We start from the raw sequence: 25,843 nt of genomic DNA, 5'->3' as shown, positions 1-25,843 counted from the left end.
AGAATATGCTAGTAAGTAATTTTAAAATAGCAGAGTCTTGCTGATCACAGTTTAAATGAAGCATGAAAAATAATGTGAAAGTGTCTGTATTTTCCCATTAAGCAGTTTTTATGAAATAAGAAGGTTTTTGTGGACTTCTGATTGTATCCCAGATTCCCAGAGTCACTCGGTCTAATTAGGAACCAGTATATTCAATGAGGGAACATAGCTTCAGAGATCTTATATCTGCTGAAGTTTCCAAGCAAAATAACATGCTCATCATAAGGATATCCATTAACTTCTACTCCATTTGTTTTAAAATTACATGGAAATTAGAATACCTACTGTATTTTACAGTCTTTAGGTTATTAACATTGCTTTCTTCAAGAAATGGATGTTGTAAAAGCCTATTTTTTCTATACACTGATAATTCTCTATTGCCTTATTTTGACTTCAGAAGCTATTTTAGTATTTTCTTCTAATACTGAAATTTTATTATACATAGGTTGGAATGTAGATCTGTCACGTTTGCCAAAATAAGGATTAGCATCTTAGTTTTTACCTGTGACAAATCTAGATAGTTAGCAGTATGCATATAAACACAGCGTATATTTCAGCTCTGTAACACTGACTGTTTTGGTTAGAAGATCTTCACAACATCATGTATAGTACTCCAGTAGAAGAATTGCCAGATTTAAAATATGCTTTCAAAAAAATAAGCTTAGCAATGTTTTTTAATGAGATCTGAGTATCTCATTTCTTGAGATCAGTGATTTCTGATTTTTATTTTTACACTAAATTAGCAAAATATTTTTACTCCATGTAGTAACTGGAAAGTTTTTTTATTTCTTTGTTTCCACAAGAAACCCTCTATTGTTTCATGTCCTTAGTTCTCTAGGGACTGAATTCCACATTAACAACAGACTCCATCTCCTGGGAAAGTGCAGTGATGTTGATTAACTGGCTCAGCAGGCCCTGCTCCTCCCAGTCGCAGAACACCCTAATCCCTTTCTGTACAGGCTGAGTAGCCAGGTAAAACGCATGTGTTCGCCACTTCCATATAGCACATACCCATCTTTATTTTTAAAGGAAAACACTTCAGCACATCAAAAGTTTTGCATGCAAGAATAAGAATGGTTCTGCTCAAGTTATTCTACAGGCAAACATAACAAGTCTCTTTGTATGTAGGTATCTTGCATTAACAGCAGGCTTAAATCTGGCAATCTCACTCAACACCAGCAGCAAAAGCACAAATCCCTTCTTGAGTTGGGAGAATAGCTGTGACTCAATAACAGCTTTTTAACTTTAGAGTGTGTTGGCTACTGGAGAATCATGCACACTTTACCACGGTATTACTCTCAGGGGTAAGTTAAATGAAATATGTTTGTTTCATTATTCACCCCCTAACTGAGCAATAAGAGGTTATTTTCTTGGCCCCTATGCTTTCAAATGATAAATACCTTTAATAATATTAGCAAGCACAGTAAGTGATTAACTTTATAAAATACATCTCTGCTAGCTTTAAGATACTGAGATGCTAGTTCAGTATTATGTCTTGGCAAAATCTTCAGACCCCTGGCCTCCTTAATATTAGCATCTTTATACATTTCTGAGTATACTTAGATGTGTATGTTTCTAGGGGCATTGGGTAAATACAGCTAAATTCTCTAAAGCTTGCAGCATAGGACAACAAGTAGATAGGATAAAAGCAGAGCGACTATGAAAGAACATTTGCTACATTATTTTCCCTTGCTTAAAAGTACCTAATTCCTGGGAGTTGCAAAATAAAATGTGCAGGATAAAGATTTCTTTTGAAAAAATATTCTTAACTACCTGCTGCTAACGCAGACTGCATAACTCTTCTTTTGATCTACTGTTTTGTGATCAAGATTCAGTCTCAGGGTACAAACTAAAGAAATCTTGTTTAGTTCTTGCAACAAGTTAAGAAGTCAAGTCTGTTGGTAATTCATGGAGATATCCTGGTAGCTATACTAAGAATATCAACAAGCCTTCTAAAAGAGATAAACTCATACTATGGGGGAGGGGGAGGACAAAAACACAACCAACAACAAACAAAAACAAGTATATTTTTTTCCAGTATAGTTCAACCTGTTCCCCAAACTACGAACCAGCAAAATATTATGCTAAACCCTTTGTGGTCATTTATAAGTTGACTAGAGTGAAAAAGAAATAGTCACAGCCCTGCCCAAAAGAGGTACGCTAATTTAACTGTGAAATCTAGTGTAGGCTGTAGAAACCAGGTGAGAATTAAAGTTCATATCTGTTGATTTTCATGTATTGTTTAGAAGACCAAAGTACTCTTCAAGTAGCGAAAAATAAATTTAAATTGTGGGCTGGAGAATTTTCTAGTCTTTATATTCTGGGCTAGTATATAATTACATATGCTGCGTCCCATTTCCCAGTTAGTTAATATTAATGTTGATAACAAGGTCCTATCATTTTGGGCAAGCTTATTTATACGTGATAAAAGTATTATGTTATTAAGTGATAAACAGCAGTGTTTGCTTCTATATAGATATGGCATATCATTTGTGGAAATGTTTACTTTACTGATAGCTGTATCAGGTTTTTCTCCTAATGTATTTGGCTACTGATAAGCACTCATAAGAAGCCAGATAATAAACTGGCAGATAATTTATGATTACCTTAGGTAGTTCAGAAAAATACATTAAAAAAAAAAAAAAAAAGCATGCCTCCCTCTGTTAAAATAAAATTGGATTTTCAAACAGAAGATCAATGAAATAGCACATAAAACTGAATCCCTTTTTGCCCATAATGTGAACTTTGCCTGTCTTGGAAAAATGCATTGTTAAAGTTTATATATAAAGCTTTAACTGATGTTAGCCATAAAAGTGGCGCTTTAGTGGCAAAATTGCAGCAATCACATTTTTTCCTAAGAGCTGTAACTCAATTCATACCCATTGAAACATTTTTGAAAAAAAAACAAAGAACCGATCAGCAAAAGTTTCTATGATTTCTTCTCAAAACTTTTTTTTTTTTTTTTTAAACCAGGTACATGTCATTTAGATAAGAAAGGTTTAAATTTGTAAAGTTTTACTATTTTGCATTTATATAAGTTGCTGCTAGTGAATCATTTGAGTTGACATTTATGTCTTTTAAGGCTATTGATTACCATCAATTGCTATAATTGTGGTTCATCCCACTCACTGCTCTGTTAACTGCATCAGTTAACAATGCCATCCTGCCTTTTGTATAAGTACACGCAGAAAATGCGTGTAGTATTCATGCTGCTGTTACTCTAAGATCCAGTTTCCAATCTTATCTGGGCGTTGTATTTCAGTAAATGTGCTACCAAACTGATCCTGTAACATTCCCTGCCCCATAATCAACTGAGAGGTTGTCTTCACTAAACACAGCTCACTTTTAAAGATTGAATACATACATTTGTAAGCAAAACAGAACGTGTTATGTTTTTAAATATTTCAGATGTTCACAATACTTTGATGGAAATGTGATATACTGGATAGAGTACTTGGCTAAGGCAGAGGAGACCTTTTGGCTTTGCATTTGTCTTGCTCTATCACTTGGAAGTGCTCTGGTTTGCAAGGTACTTGGAGATGTTGTGATAAAAATATTCTGTAGAACAGACAGAATACAATTTTGTCCTCTTTTTTTTTCTGAATTGGTAACTAAACTTCTGTACTGCAAACTAAGTCACTTTCCTAATAAAGCCCAGTCCAGCTCAGAAGTGAATAGAAATTGCATCACTAATGTGAAACAGCAAACAAAAGCAAGCTCTTTTTTTCCATGGACCAAATTAATAAGCAAACATTTAACAATGAATTTTGTAAAGAAAATCAGAATAAAAGTTCGTCTTACCTATTGAGTGCCCTACCTTTGAGCAGCAAGACTGTAATTTGTCAACGACACCATAGTTGGTAGCAACAGGCAAACAGGCAATCTTACTCCTCTGCGTATCTTCTTTTGCCAGTTGAATCCTCTGAGTTTAAACTTCTTGCTGAGGCTGCTTCTTTGGTGAAGCCAGAGTCCTCTTAACCTTAAGCAAAAGAGACAGTTGGACCCACAGTACTGTTTTAAAGGCATTTGCAGAACAAAAAAAAATCCTGTGGTATAACTAATGAGTTATATAAACTCATGCATTATGCTAGTTTAGTTTCCAAAAGCAGTCAGGACAGGCACAGAAGACAATGATATGGGAAATTCTTAATCTTTAGGGGTGTTACGCTTTCCTACTGGGGCTCAAGAGTAGTTATGTCATCTACTTTATTACAGTTTCAGAACATTTGATGTAAAATACTTAGAAAAGCTAGAATTAACTGAGAGAATATATTCTATAGAATTTATTTCTAAAATACTAAATCTGATTACTATTTTTTTAAATAGTAGAAAGCTACTGTTATTTTCAAAACACGCACAGGTAGAGTTCATTAACATGTTCCTTGGCACGAGAAATTTCAACATTTGCTTTTTCAATATTTCTTAAAAAAAAAATGTATCTTAAGTATCTTAATTTTGCTGTTCTCAGTAATAACTGCCTATATGCAAATTATTAATTGTCCATTTTCTCCAAGAAAATCCAACGTACAAACCTTATGAAGCGAAGACTGCATGCTATTCAGTTGTAAAGATATGAGTGAACACATGCATGAGTTCTTCATAAGTGCTTCCTGTTCACGGTCTCTTCCTCCTCCTCCATCACAGGCAGCTTTTAATTTGGTTGTTCCAAAGCATTGTTACCTAAGGAGGAAGAAACCTATAAATATTGTTGAGAACTTTCTGTCACTCTACTGGCTGATATCAAGAATTTTAATTACTGTAAGAACATCCAATTCATTTAAAACATCTCCATATTTTGCAGCCTTAGTTTTTGTTTTTTCCTTCCTCCCTTAATCTATGTATCTGGGAAAGGTTTGTTGTACAGTAAGGTTTTTCATTAAAATCAAATGAATGTGAGGGCAACTCTAGTGTCCTCTGTGCAAGCTACCCGTTACTCTGGAAGAAGAGTAGATTATAATTTTCACTTACGTTAGCAAGCAGACAAATTGGAACTGTGGTGAAAAATGTCCCCTCCTCCTCATTGGCTCTGAATAGACAGTTATCAGGGAGTGATCCCAGCAGGATTCCTACAGACACTCCCTTTGCATACACACAAACAGAAAGGAAAATTACCCCCATGAGCTGCCAACATGTGGTAGGGGATCCTCTTGAAGCCTGCAGATCCACAGGAAGAGTGTCATGCTTGATACAGCAGAGCCCCAGTACAGGATGAAAACCTATGATTGGGGAAAGCAGAAAAACTTTGCATAAGAAAAAGTTCATGATACTGTACGTTGTTACTTTTCAATTGAGATGATACCAGGGTTAGGACAAAAAATAAATAAAGGCAAACTTCATTTATGTATTCAAATATTTTCAATTGAATCTTAGCAGTGACACTTTGATAAAACACCTGAAGAAAACTAATGTCAAATAGAACTAAGTCAAAGAAGTTTGCCTTATGGGTGTTTGTCTCTAACTGTGCACTTGCCAGTGAGCCATCAAGACTGGATTAGCTTTTCTTGATGGGCAGGAAAAATGGTGGAATGTACAAATGAACACCACTGTTCTAATATGAGGATCAAGGTAATTCTTTTGTCTTGAGACATGGGCAGATACACCTTGGGGTGAGTGATGGGTGGACAGAAAGGTCAGTTTAGAGGAAAAGGAGGAAGCAGGCAGGAGGTAGATTAATAAGGACTTTTTTTTCTTCTTCTAAAAAGGGCAAAAAAAACCCAAATACTATATAGGAGAGAATAAAAGAATAGGAAAAAAAAAAAAAAAAAAAAGGAAAGGAAAGGAACATATCCCCAGAACAGGAATGGAAAAGTATATGCCTGTTCACTACAAGTTTAGCCATATCAAATAATAATATGAATTTTGTTACTTAAAATATTTTAAAGCAAATATGAACTTGGTGCAAATAGGAGATGTTGTTTTGCCATAGAAATTGTATGTAGGCAAAATATTAAACAAAAGACTTATCCAAAAGCATGGGGTAAAAACAACAAAGGAAAATAAAACCCTAGAAGCTATGCTACCATGTCTTTTCTTTACCTATGTCAACTGCAAAGTCAAGTTCAGTATCATTAATCAGCTCCTAGACACATGTTCCTCAAATAACAATAGACACTAAAAGCAAAAAAAAGAAGCATGTGTCCTTTTTATTAGCATTTTAGCTTGGAATTTTCAAATGGGACTTCGTACATTAGGCTAGCTAATTTTTCTCTACCAGAAACTTTTTTTATTTTTAAAGAACTTCTCAAGAATGAAATTTGAAATCTGGATTATGGGCGAAGGTCATCCTTGCTGGGGTAGTGGGGGATTGATTATTGTAGAAACAGTCACCCATTTGTGTTTTTCTGAGATGCTGATTGAGCATAGGTTTTTAGTTTCTTGACTAGATTTGAACATTACGTGTATGGGCAGCTAGTTCTTCTAACAAAAAAAACAACAAAACACAAGAAAGCATGCTATTTTTCTAAATACCATTACACACAAATACCACCATGTTAGTTTTCACATAACAATGCCCACATAAACAATGCTTAACTACTGGGTCCTTCTTTTAATTGACGGATGTAGGCACTTCTATGGAAATATGTCTGAAGTGTAGTTTGTGAAACATGTTTTAAAGTGTTTGATGTAAAATAAGCGCTAGACATTTAACAGTGCAAAAATAGTCAAAATCTGTAGGTTACAAATTTGTTCCTAAGAGCCTCAGCCTGTAATAGTGTCTTAGTAAAGTCAATCTTTTAAGTTAAATTGCATTCTGGTGTAATAACCTTTTGCAAATAAAATGATTAATACAGATGTACTGGTTAATACCTGTTAACATAAAATATAGCAGTTTTGTTATTTTGATTTGTTTCTATCTACAACTAGTGGTTAGCAATTTTGTAAAAAACAAAGCATTTATTACATTTTTATGTTTAATGTTTTCATTGTTCTAACAAATACGAACTATGTCAAATTTACACTGTCTATTCCAAACCTTTCTTTTTCGAAGGTTCATCTCTCTCTCTGTATATATATTTCCCCATAAAAATATAAAATTGCTTTGAAAATTTTTGTTGGCAAGTGGTAAATAATAGACCACAGCATGGATTCAAAAGTTGATGGTCTTTCAGACATGTAATCCATTCAAATCAGACTAGTAAAATTGTGGTGTAATTGCAGCGATTTGTTTAAAATTTGTCCATTACATCTAACTTTACTATTTTTTGAGAAATAGAACTATTAAGTAATTAACATTTTCCATTACAGATGATCTTGCATACTAAAGTTATGGAGATCTCAACAGTAAAGCAACATATTTAATTGGACTACTGCTTTTAAACTGTTTGAAGAAGCCAAGGGAAAGAAATTCCATCCTAAATCTGTACATGGAAATAATTTTAAACTTCACGAACTACACATTTCCTTAATTAGTTTCTTCTCTTTCTTAAATAAGTTGTAACATCAAAGATGCCAAAGGGTAATATAAGCTACAATAATATTCAACAGAACTTAACCTAGACCTTATGTTGTAATAATTTATTCAAATTAACTGTATTCTTCTGTATTTATATTTTCAGTATTTATTATGAATGATATGGAATTTGATGTATTTATTGTGGCTTACTACTGCAGTGTATATATTACAAAAATGAGCATTTTTAAGTCTTAACATTAGTTTTTTTGTTAATTAGTGGCACTTGTATCGGCTGTATTTTTATTATATATTGTACAATATATATTGTCCATTTGTTTGCAATGAAGTAAAACAGGTTTCTACGTTACATCATGGCTGCCAGTGGATTGTGCATCTTATTTCTACTTTGCAGTCACTAGACATTCCTTTCTTCCCTAGCGGAATCAGAATTAGTACTACACATCCTCTCCAAGACTGCAGAACCTATAAAGCAGCTCTGTGAAATTTCAAACATTTTGCCCATTCCTCATAGTCTGATAGTATAAGAAGAAACTCTTGCAGTTTTTTTGTTTTGTTTTGTGTTTTAAACCTTATCAGCATATAAACGTTTAAGAAATCAACTGAAATGCCTCATTTGGTATATCTGTTTGCCCTTTAATGACACTACAGCACATACTTTTCTTTGGCCAGTGGAATAAACTACATGATTACTCTGCAGATAACCCTATTGGTTAAAAGTTAATGAAAGAATGGTTTTCAACAGCTGTAGGGGAAAAAATTGCAACAGCTCTCTCTGGTGGCCAATTTGGAGTAATTTTACGGAACAAATCATTTTAATGGCTACAATGGCAGAGAAGCTGCACTGTTAAATTTCAGGACAACTGCTTAATTATTCTGAGAATTGCTGATCAACATTGCTTCATTAAGATTTAACAATACAGTTTTGTGCCATCTTTTTAATCTGATACTTATAAAAATTGAACTTTACATTTGTAAAAGGTAAGTCGTCTGCAAGTGTGGTGACAAATTATGTACTGCTGAATTACTTGTATTTACAACAACTGCTAAAGATATTAAGTTGTTCTCTGTGTTCTAAAAAAAAAAGTTCTCACAAGATTTAATGTAGCATTTGTTTTTGTTAGGAGTTACACATAAGAGAATAAATGAACCTTTCTTATCAAACTGCTTTTTGCATTGCAATGAGCTACAGTTAACAGTGCTCCAGGGCTTGCTACGATGTACTGACATAAAAAACTTTGGAAAACAACTTCCAAAGCTAGTGTTCTAATTTAAGACATCAGGATGCCAGTTCAGAAATAGGAAGGCTTAATACTAAGATTCAGCTGTAAGCTGTTCTATTAATAATACTCACACTTCTGTAGATCAGCAGTTACTCCCAAGGGTGATAAAACAAATTCATCAGGTACAGTGAGCTAGCAAAGTCCCAGTGCATTTAATGACACCATGTCCAGGTAGATCAGGGGTAGCAGGGCCTCTTGTTCGTGGGAGCAGGGAGAACTGGGACTGCCTTGAGCCATGAGCCCTGCAGACTTGGAACATTTAGGACCAGGCGTAAGGCTGAGCTGTCCCAGCCCAGAATCAAGCCTTCTTCAAAACTTGTAGTTTTTCTCCTGAATGTATAAGAGAGCACAGTGAGATAGAGATTTATGCTAGTTTTTTTGGTAAATGTAGGTAGCCCGCATAGACAGCTCATTAATGTATGAGCTTTATATGCTGCATATGTAAAAATATTTCATTTTCCCTCCTCAGAGAACAGCAGAACATAGTGTCATTGCTGAAAATATTTAAATTAAAGCCAAGGCAGTAAATGAACCAGAGAACCCCCTTCGACAAACTGATTTTCCATGTGCCATTTGTATGAACTCCATCATCCTGTTTTTCAGAAATGCCAGCTTTAACATGAGGCACATGAAGGCATTTTAGTTTGGTCTTAGAAAAGTATTCAAGCATTAAAAAAAAATAAATTTAATTTATTAGCTTAGAGGAGAGTAAAGGCTTATAACGTACATGCTTCAATGTAAACCATGATCATTAAATTTGCAGGACTAACGAAGAGATTTGCTGAAGGTACAAAACTACTTGTTTTCAGTAGGTATTTCAGGAAGATTGTGTTTCAAGTTTCCTGGTAAATAAATAGGACTTCTAGAACAAGGAGGACCTGATACTAAGGGAAGTGAAGCACAGGGGAAAATTTACCTCATGTTAAGCTGTTTAAGGTAGAGTAAGCGACACAGCACCCTGGACTACATTCAATACAAATTAATTAGTTCTCTATTTAAAGAGTGTTTGGGATTATGCAACAGATATTTCCAATACTAAAATGGGATTTAGCTTACCTCTGACAGGTAGTTGAGAGTCCAGGTGACAGACTGAATTACTGTTGTACTAAGTGCTGCAAAAATGCTGCTCATAGCTTAAGGAACAGAGAGGAAACATATAGAAAAGATTAGAATGTTTGCAAGAGTAGCAACAGTTAAAAAAACCTACATTAATTTTTTTTTTTATTTTTTTTTTTTCAAATTTTGGACTACTGACCTATAATAGGCCAGAAAAGAAATCTCAAAATATTAAAAAAAAAATATCTTAAAGGCAAACATAAATTTCAGAATAAACCTTCCTCTTCCACAGCTCAAACTGAACAGTAAATATAATAATTGGTTGACCCACTACACCTAAATCTTTGTAGAAAACAGTGTATGAGACAAGTACATATATTGCTATATCTGTTATAATATGGTCTTAGATTACCAGTTAGAAAACCAGAAAAGACAAAAATTAAGTTTCTCTAGCAATGAGCACCTGCTCAAGAAAGGATTACTACTACCTCCAAATGCAATAGAACTCATTTCCTTGTTATTTAAAATCTAATTTTTGAACACTATATATAAGAAGAAAAAATGGAAATCAGTAGATCTATCATAATTCAGATATGCAAATCGGTAGGAAAAACAGGTTGCATGAAGGAATCACCCTTTAGTGGTTTTTAAAATAATACATTTGCTATATAATGTGAACTATGATCTAAAAGAACTAAAGTCCTTTTAAACAGTTATCCTAAATAGTTTGTCATTTAGAACTGGTTCCCTAAACAATCTTGGTTTACATTTCATACCTGGAGGCCAACGCCGTAGAGTTGCTATCTACATCATTTCCCCATCCTCTATTCGTGCTTGTATAATCTCACTGACCTGTATCCTATTTTTCCTCAACTCCTTCTTCAGTTTGTCAAGGGCATTTGTTGTCCTTCCAGTATTTAATCTGCAAACGTAATAAAAACAGTTTTATTCCAGTACAATTTTTCAACAATTTATGTCCACCCTATAGCAACTTATTTTGTCATATTGCTTCATAGCAATACAGGAGATTCATAGGAGAGTCTCACAGGTGTCACCAAAACCCTTAACAAAAGCCAAGACATGACTCAAGTGCATGATTATCAAGCCAGAAAAATAAGCTAGCAGAAGTTAATGCTCCTGACAAATTCTTGCTGGTCCTTGCTTACGCCTTTGTTGTCTTCCCTTGCTGTCTTCTTGTTGACTAAGAAGTACTGAAATGATTTCTTCTTGTGTTGCTTCAGAAGCTGAACTCATTAGTCCAAACATGTGAAACTGACGAAAGGCAGACTTCCTTCTCCCATTCAAAACAAAACAAAACAAACAAAAATATCACAAATCAAAAACAAACCAAAAAACATCCATCCATTAAACAAATCGTACAGATAAATAAGCATTTCTTCTTAATGATATTTATTATTTACTCGGACAAAAGGACAAATTTGAGCAGGACAAAATACACTAATTTCAATCTCTTATACCCAGTCTTTCATTTTTTATTCTCAGCTTTATATTGATCATGCAGCCAAACACTTTTCTTTGCCTTCACTTTAAAAAATTAAGTTTTCTTTCCCTGTGTTTCCCTGTGACTTTTTAAGATAAAATCTTTTTTTTTTTTTTTTTTTTTTTTTTCCTAGTGCAGTCATTGAAGGAAATACTAAAGTATTTTCTAAAATACTAAAGCATTACTATCTGCATCGAACTAGATTTGATCTTGTTGTTCCACATCATATGCACCTTTCTAGAGATTCACACATTAAAGAGTGCATTAATAAAGGCAAGCTGGTTGCTATTACACCTCTTTTTTTCTTCCACTGAATAGATACTATGGATATTCAACACAATTCTGGTAAACTGCAAAGCTTAATAACATTACTGGCACTTCTAGACCACAGTTAAGTCTTTTCTTTGTCTTTAGGCTGCTACTTTCTTTCCTTGCTAGAAGTATATTATTTTAATTTCATATTAATTTTCAGCCCCACCATACCATAAAACGTGCAAACTGAAGTGTTTTTTTTTTTTTTTTTAATAAATCAATCTCTGTAATTCACACCAACCAGTTAAGTCTTCTCTAAATCAGAATATAGAACTTTATTATGAAAGTTTACCATAGTAAAGTGCAATTTTTATGTGATCTTAGATGTTTTAAGTATGGGATGATCATTAATCTCACATTCATACCCTGAAGTAAACATTTTCAAGTTAAGAGTACATCTCTGTTCCCTAAGAGGACATTTTTGTGCAGAGGAGTTACCTTCATTAAAGAAGGTCTGAAACAGTCACAGTAAGAAAATGGGCATGATTGGTGATTGCAATGGAAGACTAACAGAATAGTGCTTAAAAACTGTGCATCCAGTAAAATAACCAATGAAATAAATATTTTTAAAATACTTAATCAAAGAACGGCCATTTCTGAAGTAATACCCCTACATAATCCAATAAAGTATATTTCTGATGCTTACAAGACTATAGTATTTCATTAAAAGAGCTAGCAAAACAGTTAGGAAGACCACTTTGACTGTTAAAACTGAGGTCAGTCCTTTGAAAAAAGGAAAAGGCATTAAAAAGAAAAAAAGAAAATCAACATTTAAGTGTTTGCACCGGAAATTATGGACAAATAACGTTAAAAACATTAGGTAAACATTGCATAAATCACTAAAAGGTAAAAATAAAACGTGTTAGTGGATAACAATTTAAAGGTAACAATGAACAAAAATCTGAAAACTGTGTTAATGTTACAGTGTAACTGCCATAAATTTAAAGTTCATGAAATCGTAAAAAAACAAAAACAAAAACAAAACAAAACAAACAAACAAACAAACAAACAACTATACAAAAAGTTTTGGCTACATAAAAGGAGATTGATATCAGAATAAGAAGATTTTCCATTAACGTGATCATACATAAATAACATATTTCAAGGAGAATGGACATTTTCTTCTACAACAAAAGGACTGATTTTCTAGAGGCACAGCACAGTATGCTAGCCTATTTAGCTTTAAACAGAAAGTCAAATGTTTAATTTTTTCAAATGAGGGAACATAAAAAATAGTAAGAAAGCTTCATTGAGTGAATTAAACAATTAAAAACAAAACAAAACATTAAGTCAACCAATTAAACATAAATATATACATACATAAAGCCTCTTGGTTTTCAGACAGTATACAAGAATTTCTTGTAACTCTACAGAGAAAATCAGTCATCTTCAAAAGTACTTACGATAAGTGGAAAAGCAATATACAAGGTCCCCAAAGTGAAAAGGGACAATAAGATCTACAAATCAATGGTCAACATATAAAATCTTATTGTGGAAATATTGTAAACATTTTTTCTTAATTGGGATCTCAAACATTCTTTGGTGTAAAGGACTGCTAGGGAATCTTTGCCTACACATTTTATATCCAACTTAAATAAGAGAGAAAAGAAACTGTTTAAACATTTTGCATTTAAAGTATGCATCACTTTAAAATGCAGTATACATATATGGTCACGGTGTAGAATGGAACTGCCTTTTTTTTTTTTTTTCCTTTTTTTTTTTTTTTTTGTTTTAATAAAATGCTCCTGTCTATAAATAGCAAATCTTAATGGTTGCGGCCAAAGATCCACTTCTGGAAGGGGTCTGATGGATTGCAGGATACCAAACTTGGATGCTCTCCATTTCCTGTAAGGCACATATGTAGTGCTTCACTGTACAGAGTTTGATCCTAATGTGGGTGAGAAAGGAGAAAAAAAAAAAAAAAAGTAAACACAAATTTCCTTCCCTCCCATCATTTTTTGCAAGTTCGATGTCTGTAAAAAGAGTAAGGCCAGACAGTGAGTGCAAAAGGAGGCTAGCAAAAAAAAACATTAGTAGAATGCAAGTGCCAAATTGTTTTGCTAGTAAAAAATAAATATTTTAAAAGACACAAAGCATTTGTATTGACTTTCAGGTGCATGGCCAGATGTACCCGATATCAATGATATCAAGTGTGTGTTTTTTTTTTTTTTTTTTTTTTTTTTTAAGTGACTACTTTACAATAGTGAAATCATCAAGTTTTGATCTGGTATCTACATTTTTCTCCCAAAACTGAACTTATTTTTTTGCTTCACTTTTGTTTTGTTGGTGTTTTCTGTTTTATTAGAAACTAAAAATTAACTCATGTAAGAGGTCATTGATAATTCACTGTACAGTATGAATACCTTTTGATGCTGCCATTGCTCTTCTCTAAGTGCAAAGGTTTTCTGGCCTTTGTAGTTGCATTCGCGAAGCTGCACAGGTCCTTTAGAAGCATGCAGACAAAGCTCCTTCTGAATGTTATGCCGAATTTCATGATGTGCAGAATACTCAAAGTACTATTTAAATAATTTTTAAAAAGTTAAGTAAATAAATGCTGACAAGAGTATTAACCTAAATTATCCCTTTGACATTCCAATAAACAAAGGAATAGATTTCTTTTGTTATTCAACAATTCAAAACTGCAGAATTATTTATTTGACTTTAGTGTATGCATTTTAAAAGTATTTACAAAAGTAAAAGCCTTTTTAAATACTAATGCAACGGAATATAATTAATAGTATCTAAATGTAGAAGTTTTAAAAAACACTTGGTGCACATGCACTATGATGCAAGATTCTCTTGTATGCTCCCCCTGAAATCATAACCACAAGGATACATAAGAAAGAGTAGAAATAATTGCATGGATAACTTTAGTTTTGGCATTTCTTAACTTTAAAAATCTTCATTCAATTTTTTGTTGCTGGATTTTACTTTTTCCTTAGAGAACAAAAACCAGATTTTGTCACATTGAACAGTGCTGAGTGCCATTTGTCAACTTCTGCTGTTTGAACTAAACAATAAACGCTAACAATAGGATGCTGTCACGTTCTCTGTGAACTAGCTTTTAGAAAAGTGTAACATAAGGACACGTTTTGTGAGTGAATTTTAGTGTTATTTCTTGACAGCAGATTACTTTTAAGGCTCAGGTATCCTTGGCTATAGTTCAGGTCTAAACAGGGATTTAATTCTAACATTTACAGAGACAGCTGTCCTTTTATACTCTCTATCTTATCATCATGGTCTCTTCCATTTCTTTCTCTCAATACATCAGAATTCCTGTCATGTCCCATTACCACTGTTTCTTGGCTCCGTATGTCAGCCTTATTCACTTTTGACTATTAAGCCATGCTCACTTAGCTCCATTTCACTTTCAACTGTCTGTCTAGTTGGTCAGCTTCTGGCCCCTCACTGCTTTGGCATCAATGGGAGTAGCACTGAGAAACAGACACCTCACTCTTGAGGCACTGCATCCAACATCACTGCCTGAAACAGGCACTCATAGGAGTGACCTCCTTAGTCATTTAACTCTCAAACATAATAGTTTACTTGAAATCTGTTAATCTAAGTAAACCTGTTTTGAATTATCTTTTGAACTCAAAATCTCTGCAAGCCCTGCAAATATGACTTGAATACTAGCTTTAAAACTTCATTCATCTTGGACATTGAGATGGACATGTTACTAGAATATGCTAAAAAAGAAAAAATGATAAACAGTTGAGGGACAACTCAAAAACTAGGTTCTTTCTTCCACTCCCCTCTCCCATCTCAAACATATGAGCTCAAAGGACAGGTAGCATAAACAATTTCGGCCTGCACTGCTGAAGTCTGAGAACAAAGAGCATAAAGCAATTGAAAATAGGGTATTGTAATAAGAAAGGTTAAGTAAGAAAATATGCACATTTCTTGTGTATTACAAGCACAATCTATGTTAAAATGACTCAAGCTATTAAAGTATGGCAGGAGAAACTAAAAACACCAGTTCTAGTACAATCCAAGATAAAAGAGACGACAAGCATACAGCAGATCTACATGTATCTCTTAATACAATGTCTTGGCACACTATTCCTCCTTTAATGAGTGTGACAATTTGAAAAGGCTAATATAGTATTAAAACAGAATAATAATAATAATAACAATAATAAGAATAAAACCTTCAGTACTGTAAGAAGCTAACATAACAGGGTAGCTGTTAATCCAGACAGTATTCTGTTTTCCACAAAGATCAATTAGGATCGAGTGTCTGAGTTTTCAGTGTGCTATAATTAGATGTTTTTTATAGTTGAAGATTTTATTAAAAACAAACAAACAAACAGCAATTTTCTAATCAAAACATTTAAATCTTTGTTGAACTTGAATTATTACGGATATACAGTCAATCAACTTTGTTCTCCAAATAGCTCTTTAAAGCAACAGAGAATTGTGCGTTTCCAGGGCAGGGAGACGTTACTTTTGTTAGTATTACAGTAGTGCCTGAAGAATTCAGTATCTGACATCTATTGCAACTCATACTGTAGAAGAAACAGAAGATCATTGCTGTCTCCAAGATCTATGCAACAAAAAGAGCTCTTCTCTGACAAATTCAGTCATATTATTCGCTTGCATTAGCCATTACAGGGTAGACCACTCTGACCTCACACTATGAGGCTACAAGCATGATAGAGAAAGATGGCTCAGGCCTGGCCACTTGGTCTCCCATTGGCTGGATTCCCATTAACATCTTCCTTGACAGTGAGTCCTGGTGGCAGAGAAAGAAGCAACAGTAGGAGGTATAAGGAAAAGAGGAATTAAGAAGAAAACACAAGAAAGTAGTAAGGGTAGGTTGAAAAGGTTTTGCACAGAAAGGAAAGATAATGTGAGGTAGTGCAATGGTGTAAAAAAACTTGAATCTGTATACTGAACAGAAAAGGTTAGATGTGAGGCACAACAAAATAAACAGTATGAAACCTGCCTTGAGCAAAGAGGAATTAATTCTTACAAAAAATATTAAACGTTTAAAAATTGCATGCTAAAAGTGAGCCAATTTCTCTACAACAAATGAAAAGCTTTCATACGGTAAAGTTACAGCTGAATAGATCATAAAAATCAGGGATCAAATATTTTACCTGATTTCCTCCAAGTCCATGGCAAGAATACATAATCAACGGTTTGCCGCCATGGTTATTTTCACCAACATCCAGACACATGTGGTTACCTATGTTTTTTAGCTAAAGAAAAGGTGTTATCAGCAAAAAAGAAATAAAAAATCTCAGAGGGTATGAGAAAAATTTAACTGTCTCACTTGCTTATAAATCTAACCTGTGGCTTAACTACAACTACAGCTTTTAATTTATTTTTTTATTTCTACTATGCTCAAACCTAAAAATCTTGTTCTCAGTTATTTTTTCTACCCAAAAGCCTACTAACTAAATTACAGTTGTCTACAGCCACGAACCGTGAATTATTCAGCTACCAGTATACATGGTTATTACATTACTCAGATTACAATTTTAAAAGATTGACATAAAACATTAAAAATTGGAGGAAGGGAAAGCTTTATTTGTCAATACATGCTAAACATTCACATTGACTCGAGAGTAAGAATTATTAGTTGTTCATTTTTTTTTGGTTTTAGCATTACAAAGTTTAAGAAGTTGACAGAGGAGATAAAATGGTCTTTAAAATAAATTACTCTAAACTATGAACGCATGTTTTTCTTACCATAAACCTAATTTTGAGGAGTATATAGCTCTCATAGTACAGTTTTCCTCATTAACATGAAATAAAAATTCTCTCAGACTTCTTACTATATAAAGCTAAATTTATTTTAACAATTCGGGAAATTTCTCACCACTGGCTTAGTACTTGTGTGTCACTCTCACTAGTAGTGATGGGCAGAATGTTGCTTATCAGGTTGAGAGATCCCTTTAAGCAAAGCTCCTGTTACCAGAGCTACAAAATATTTAAACCACATGATATGCAGGAGATATTCTTTGCCCACAGTATTGACAGAAAACTCTAGAGACATTTATGATAGCTAAAATATAAACACCATGGTTAAGGTAGCATAAAAGATTAACAAACTTCCTGGATTCTAGAATGCTAGTGAAAATAATTAAACTTACATATCCAGAAAACAAAGGATTCAGGTCTGGAACATATGCTTCCGGATAAACATTATTGAGATACCAGGTAAAATTTTTACACTGCAGACGCTGCCTTAAGACAAGTCTTTTTGAGATGTCTCCAAATGTTTTCTATTGCAGTGATGGAAGGAAGGAAAGATGGCAAAGGAATATATTAAAACTATTAATATCAACCTTATACATATAAATCTATGATACTCTGTACTGTAGCATCAAACAAGTTTTAAGCTTCATTTGTCAATCTTTTTTAAAAAGTACTGCACTACTGCACTTACTGCCATTTGTTTTGCCATACCTGTATAACACCACTAACATCCTGCCTGCTGCATTTCAAAACATAGCGAAAAAAATACAACATTGCGACATGGAAGCAGTAGAAGTATCCTTAGAGAAAGGGGCATGTTAACAGTATCATAAGGTGGGAAAGCAAAAACAAGTAAAGACCATATTGACCACAGCTTTAAAACTAACTGCTGAATATAACGTATGTTATTAAAGAGAGTGCTGAATTGGATTAATTAATAAGCACTATAGTCAGTACAGCACTGTCTCCCACACTGAATTCAGTTGTCTTTATCTGCTAAACATACTCTAGAATTCTAATGGTATTATGGATACAATATTCACTAAACTTTATCATATTAAGAGCAAAAAAATAGCTTCTAAAAGAAAAGCATAAACTCCAGCTGGTGAAACACTAAAGTTCTGTAACACTTAACAAAAATAAATACCTCTTCCACCAAACTCTGAATTTAACTTACGTTTCTGAACAGATAGAAATAGAATCAATATCTACCATTGGATATGCTTTATTCTGCAGCTGAAGAAAACAAAAACTGCTTTTTAAATAAAAACACTTAAGTAACTTGAGACATTATATTTCTTCTTATAAAAAACAAGTTAGTAGTGAGCATAGATAATACAAACACCATCTGTGCTCTTCTGGAAGTTCCAAAACTTATTCCATGCAAACAACCCAAGATTTTAGAAAATATATGAAAAAAAAAAAAAAAAAAACTTTCTAATTAGAGATACTTAAATATACAAGCAAATGAAATCAACACTGTCACCACTCAAACACTTAGTATTTTCTAAATGTTTTTTGGGGGGCTACAGGATTAAGTACTGAACTATGCCTGTATTTTCATTAAAATGTCTAGAATTCTTACATACTTTGTCAATAAATAACTTTTGCTCACCAAAACTTTCAACGCAGCAAGTGTGATTTCTAATACCACCACCACCACCTACTTGTTTCACAATTTTTGCTGCCTCTGTGTTTCTTCGGTAAAAAATTTCTTTATATTCATCCATCCAGACTTCTGCAAGGCGGACTTGATTACGTGTAATCACTTGAGTACCTTTTGGAAAAGTATGGGGACTCTTGCTGCGAAAGACATGGCCAACAACAGAGCAAGGCATGATCTCCAACTGTCCACCACATTGCCATACCTAATAATAACATTTTTTGTATAAGTGTAACACAATTACAATTAAGGGGGTGAAAAAAATATTAAATTACTGTACACCTAAAAAAAAATAAAATAAAATCAAAAACACCAGCAAGAGGGTATGTATCAGGAATACCATAAGTGAATTTCCTAATCAGGTTAACCTTGGGAGCATACACTTCAGCTATCAAACTTAAACACATTAAAAAAAATAATAACAGTTTAGTGAGCACGTTTGTAGTTTATTTCATAGGTCATAAGTAATTTATTTTCCATGTCCTAGATGGCTGAATCAGCAGAGAAGTCAAGATCTGATGCCAAATTGTCCTCAAAAATCATTCAACTATCAGTGTAGAGACCAGTACTAATCAAGTAGCTAAACTTACTCTGAAAGACATTTCTATATTTTCACCTCCCCATATTTCCATTTCTTCATCATAGCTTCCAATGTGTTCAAAGTAGTCTTTTGATATTGAAAAGAGACCTCCAGCAAAAGTAGGTGTTCTGCAAAAAGAGAAATTTACCAAGGAAAACAGGATTCAAACTATATTTAAGGTAGGTTTTCTTAAATACAGATGTAAAAACTTAGTATTAATGTTCTAGGTTGTTTTCATGCATTTGTCAGTGTTACACTACACTGACAGATTTTCCTGGTAATAAGCAATTAAATCTGCCCACACTGAGTCTCATTTTAACATTTTATTGTCATTAATTAACAACTAAATTAGGCAAATGACTGCTGGAATAACAAACTATCAGGAAAAATTATATTTTCCCTGTATGGAGAACATCAAGAAAAATTACTATGCCTTTAGACCAGTAACCTGTCTGAAGCCAAAGCCCGTAACAACTACCATTGAATAAACCACTGAAACAGTCTAGTATAAGGTGCTCTGAACCTTTGGTGTCATTCTTTCAGGGATGATGGATGGAGAGACAGAATCTGTGGTACTGTCTCTGAAAAGAACAGTTTATAGTTTCCCCGTCCCTCTCCCTTCTGAAAAAAAACAATAATTACTGAAATTGCTTATGATCTTCCTAGTGTTTGTGAGAAAATGGTAATGCAGAACAATTATTGTCTTAAGGAAGCTGCATTTGTATGAAAGTTGTAAAATTCACAACCTGGTTCCTAAAGCAAATATCACAAAAAAAAAAATAAAAAATCTGTAATGCTAAGACTTTTGATCGTACTCATGTGAAGAACTAGATCTACAAATAGATTTTTATAATAAAAATCATGAAAACTGAAGGATATTACTCAAATTGCATTTACCTAATTGGGTAAGTTTCATCTTTTCTTCTTTTATTTTCATGTTTAGGAAGAGACTCCCATCCAAATGACAAACTCCAATCAAAATTCCCTCTGTTGTGGTTATGCCCATAAGGAGATGGTTTACTGAATTCAAAAGTGTTGAGATCTATAGAAGCAATATCAGGGCTTACAACAGCAACAGAGTTCTCAGCTATTCTTGCCAATAGTGGCTCCAACCAGCCATAAAAGCATTCACCTACGGAGAAAATGGGAACAAGCACTGAATTTTCACTTGACTATATAGTAGTACACAGAGAATAATTTAACATATCCACAGTAAACCAACACATGCTGTTTTTAAATGGCACTGCCAGTTATACTTTCAATAACATAAAATAGCAATGCAAGAGTTTATGCAATGTTGACATACATAACTCATAAAACTGAAACATTAAATCAAAGATTTATTTTAAACCAGACCTGGTGTAGTTACACTTACAGTGAGCATCCAGAAAGGTAAGGGTCTCTCCTGTTGCTACCGAAGCTCCCAACAACCGTGCAGTGATTAGACCTTTTCTCTCCTTTTGACGGACTACTTTAACGATCTGAAATTGTTTCACATATTCATCTAGTTTATCATGCAAGTATTCTAGAAAGAGAAACCAGTTTTAAGATATTATTCACTTTTGTAATATGAAATTTTAGGCAATGGCATGTATAAACTAACAGAATAAAGGATTCACTCTAATTCTAAAAAAGGACATTTGCCAGTATCTGTTTGTTCCGCAGTATCAACTGTTTGAATATCAACTCAAAATCCATTCTCATGGCAAATTCATCACATATCTACTTCCTCAAACTATCTGCAGAACCTGCAATCTTTTTTCATTAATGACAGCTCATTTTACAAATGGTTTTCAGAGTCTACAATATTTACTTTCAACAAAAGCTATATTGAAATAACTTTTAAAGGTGCAAAATTTGATAAACAACCCGACATCCCTCATAAAACATCCCACAATTTTTCCTCCCTCTGCCTACCCTTCATATTAAACTGCACTACTGAACGTACTTCACATCCAAGTAATTCAATATACTAGATACAGGCCTGCAAATAAGTCTAAACAAACTGATGAAAGTATGTATGTACAGACGTGTTCATCTAAAGTTAAACATATGAAGTTTTTGAACATGCATTTATGATCATATTCAGTATGCATAGTTCTTTTTGTCAATCAGCTGAAGTATTAAAATTATTTTTCCATCAAATAATTTTATTTTTTAGGAAAGAAGTTTCACTTCATAGTAATGAAATTCATTTGCATAAAGGCAATCACTATGATAAAAGACCTACAAGCATTGGCCAATTTATCCTTAGGTACTTTGTTCTATAACCTGTAATTAGTTTTAAGCACATACTACAGAGCTACTTGCCACACAACCATTTTTACTGTTTAAGCAGCCCTAAAATTTGAATAATCGGAATTGGGGTTTAAAAACCTCTGAGCAAACAAGGATTTCTTATTTGACAATGCTTAGAAAGAAAAAAATCTGGGAGAACTATTTTTTATTTTATAGGAAATAAAAGAAATAAAAGCACTTTGAAAACCATATGGTATTTGTTATGGTGGTAAGGATATATCCTCTTTTAACCCATTCTATATACATTCCTACCATGCCTTAAAATCAATAAATAAATGGTGTTCAAGGGAAAATAGAAAGACTTCTTACCATCCACACTGGCATCATCCACCAATATAATTTCCTTTAGCAATATGGCCGGAGATGTATACATCACGCTGTGAACAGTTCTGAGCAGAGTGGACCACGCTTCATTATGAAAAACTATTATAACACTTGTGGTTGGCAATGGTGGGCAACGCTTAAACTTTTGTTCGATACATCTACAGATTGGAAAGCATCAAATGTTACAAAATGGACAAAAAGTTTTTATTTGAATTCTTAAAAGAAACCCTTCCCCTTCTATTACAAAGCTTTTTAAGTATGGACATTAAATCTTTCAGCTTCTCCAATTTCTGTCCAAGTTTTGGAGCACAAAATTGGGTGCTCCAGCTAGGAAAGCTGCACAAAGTATTTTGTAAAAATCTGATAAATAAGAATTCCACTTGAACAATTGGCTCATTTCGATTTCTGCCTCATAAACATTTGAGTACACTTCATATAGCACCTGGATCTTCTTCAGACAAAAATATGTTTTCCTCCTGAGACCAGCACTGAGTTGCAAAGTCAGACTAAGTCACCATTACTGTTGAAATCCAAAAACATGAAGAGAAGTATTTACAAGAAGAAATTAAGAACTTGAAAGGAAAAATAGAACAAATCTAATTCAAATCTTCAATAATTTTTAGAAATATCATATAATGCTTAGAACAGTATATCCCATTCAAGGGAAACAATTTTAAACATACAATTTTTTCAAAATGCATGTATTCTGAATAGAACTCCAAATCCAACTGTAAGACAAGAAGACATGACAACACTCCTGTATTTCCAAATTGGTTGCACACTCACTGTTTATTGCTTGTCAACTCTAGAGACTGGAGTACTTCTCAAGGCAATTATCACAGCCATTGCCAAAGCCCTCACAAAACATACAGGCCAAATCTCACCAGTTACACTCCAGTAAAGGTTACTGTGAGCTGTACCACGTGTAAAGTGCTAGGCATACTGCCAGCAGCAGCTCAGTAAGGTTAGTCACTTCTGACACAAACAGCTGAGAACATGCACAGAGATGGCTCAAAGCTAAAACCCACTCTACCCACCAAGTCCTAAAATCTTCATTTAATACAGTTTCTCCTTCTTACAGATTGCAGAGATGTTCCATTGCCTAGTTTGCCAGTTTACTATTCCTACTTTTTATTGAATTATACTGGTGGTTTTACTAATAAAAAAGGGTGGGGGTGGGGAATGGTGTTTAAAACAGAAAAAAAGTTTAAGCAACAATTTTAGTTTTCTTCTAAGTAAAACTTAGGTGTCCAGAAAGTCACTGAGAAAATGTAGCTTAAAGGCAGCAGTAGAAAACCTTATTTAAATATGGTTACTATGAATTCAAAACCATGAAATAAGTGAGCCTTTCTGAACTTTCTTGGCTTTTGCACTGTGGAACGTTATGTACAGTAAATCATCATGTATCACCAAGAGACTTTTCCTCTCCTAAACGATAATCTAATGCTGAAATCAAATCACTTTATGGTCTTCACATTTCTATTTCTGACAAGTTTTTCAACTATTGGGACATACACATTTCCACATACTCAGGAGGTCGAGTGTCTGGTCCAAGATCTCTGTGTAACGAAATCCTATCGCTCGCAAATGCATTAAAACAATGTTTTTCTTCTCCACGGTCTTTTTCTTTCTGCTCTTCTGAATTTAAGTTGATGGTTTTAAATGCTTTACCAGAAGCTCCAGGAGCATTAGGATCTTGAAGAGGTCGATCTAGAAAGGGTTTTAGTTCCGTTGCAGTATAGTGTCCTGGCAAACAGTGCCTCTCTCCAGGAACTTTAGTTTGCCGAACAGGTGCTTTTATCTGCATTTTTGGCTTTGCACCATTGATATTGTTCATAGCATTTAGCACAAGACCTAATACATGACTTTTCTTTCTGACAATTGGCTCAATCCCTCCTTCATTTTTAAAATCTTGAACACCCACTTCTCTTTGTAATAAAAATAAAAATACCAGAAAGAAAAACACAATAATGCTAAATTTCCAAAGTTTCCAGTGAAAAAATAATTTTTTGAATAGTTTAGGCATTTTTTTCAAAGCCATTCAAGTTTTAAAAGTCTGTCACAAAACAAGTGTTTTCCAGTGAATGATGTTCTTTAATATGGAATAGGTCACACCATTTCTTGAAAATATAATACCTGTAAATTAAAATAAAAAGTATCAAGTTAGACATCCAGTTTACAACAATGTAAAACTACAACAAAGCAATGGGCAGGAATTAATTCACAACTCCCAACTGTCAAACATCATATATCCATCACTTAAAGATAGGCTTTACCTATCTGTAAAATACCCAAGATGCGCTTTCCCCATTTTTTTAAAACATACTTCAAATAGAAGAACTAGAAAGCAGACATTCCAGTAGGAATAAATCACTATTTCTAGACAAAGTCACTACTTCACATGCAATCAATATGGTGAGTTCAAGTTCTATGCAGAAAGATCCATATGAAAAGTGAACAATAAAGACAGAAAGGACTTCACAGAATCACAGAGTTTTCTAGGTTGGAAGAGACCTCAAGGTCATCGAGTCCAACCTCCAACCTAACGCTAACAGTCCCCACTAAACCATATCCCTAAGCTCTACATCTAAACGTCTTTTGAAGACTTCCAAGGATGGTGACTCCACCACTTCCCTGGGCAGCCTGTTCCAGTGCCTCACAACCCTTTCAGTGAAGAAGTTCTTCCTAACATCTAACCTAAAACTCCCCTGGCTCAACTTAAGCCCATTCCCCCTCGTCCTGTCACCAGGCACGTGGGAGAACAGGCCAACCCCCACCTCGCTACAGCCTCCTTTGAGGTACCTAAAAAGAGCGATAAGGTCACCCCTGAGCCTCCTCTTCTCCAGGCTGAACAAGCCCAGCTCCCTCAGCCGCTCCTCGTAGGACTTGTTCTCCAGGCCCCTCACCAGCTTCGTTGCCCTTCTCTGCACCCGCTCAAGCACCTCCATGTCCTTCTTGTAGCGAGGGGCCCAAAACTGAACACAGTACTCGAGGTGCGGCCTCACCAGAGCTGAGTACAGGGGGACGATCACCTCCCTAGTCCTGCTGGTCACACTGTTCCTGATACAAGCCAGGATGCCGTTGGCCTTCTTGGCTACCTGAGCACACTGCTGGCTCATATTCAGCCGACTATCCACCATCACTCCCAGGTCCTTCTCTGCCTGGCAGCTCTCCAACCATTCCTCTCCCAGCCTGTAGCTCTGCTTGGGGTTATTGCGCCCCAGGTGCAGGACCCGGCACTTGGCCTTGTTGAACTTCATGCAGTTGACCTCAGCCCATCAGTGCAGCCTATCCAGATCCTCCTGCAGAGCTTTCCTACCCTCAAGCAGATCGACACACGCACCTAACTTGGTGTCATCTGCGAACTTACTGAGGGTGCACTCGATGCCCTCGTCCAGATCATCGATGAAGATATTAAAGAGGACCGGTCCCAGCACCGAGCCCTGGGGGACTCCACTAGTGACTGGCCTCCAACTGGACTTGGCTCCATTCACCACGACTCTTTGGGCCCGGCTATCCAGCCAGTTTCTAACCCAACGAAGCGTGCGCCAGTCCAAGCCAAGAGCAGCCAGTTTCTCGAGGAGAATGCTGTGGGAGACGGTGTCAAAAGCCTTGTTGAAGTCAAGGTAGACCACATCCACAGCCTTTCCCTCATCCACCCAGCGCGTCA

The 25,843-nt window shown here is 34.7% G+C and overlaps 1 protein-coding gene across 1 annotated transcript; it reads right to left on the bottom strand.

Annotated features, from left to right (window-relative positions):
* Window positions 1-13,367: 13,367 nt before the first annotated feature.
* On the bottom strand, window positions 13,368-24,214 carry GALNT3 (polypeptide N-acetylgalactosaminyltransferase 3; the record flags this gene model as incomplete). Its single annotated transcript, XM_084289483.1, has 10 exons — window positions 13,368-13,490; window positions 13,966-14,118; window positions 16,705-16,806; window positions 17,704-17,835; window positions 18,976-19,176; window positions 19,562-19,679; window positions 20,449-20,683; window positions 20,927-21,076; window positions 22,159-22,331; window positions 23,703-24,214. The coding sequence occupies 10 exons, from the start codon at window positions 24,212-24,214 to the stop codon at window positions 13,368-13,370; spliced, it is 1,899 nt and encodes a 632-aa protein (XP_084145609.1).
* Window positions 24,215-25,843: the final 1,629 nt, after the last annotated feature.

Source organism: Netta rufina (assembly GCF_964035555.1).
Source record: "Netta rufina genome assembly, chromosome: 6".
Taxonomy (NCBI): domain Eukaryota; kingdom Metazoa; phylum Chordata; class Aves; order Anseriformes; family Anatidae; genus Netta; species Netta rufina.
This window is presented reverse-complemented; position numbering and strand designations above follow the sequence as displayed.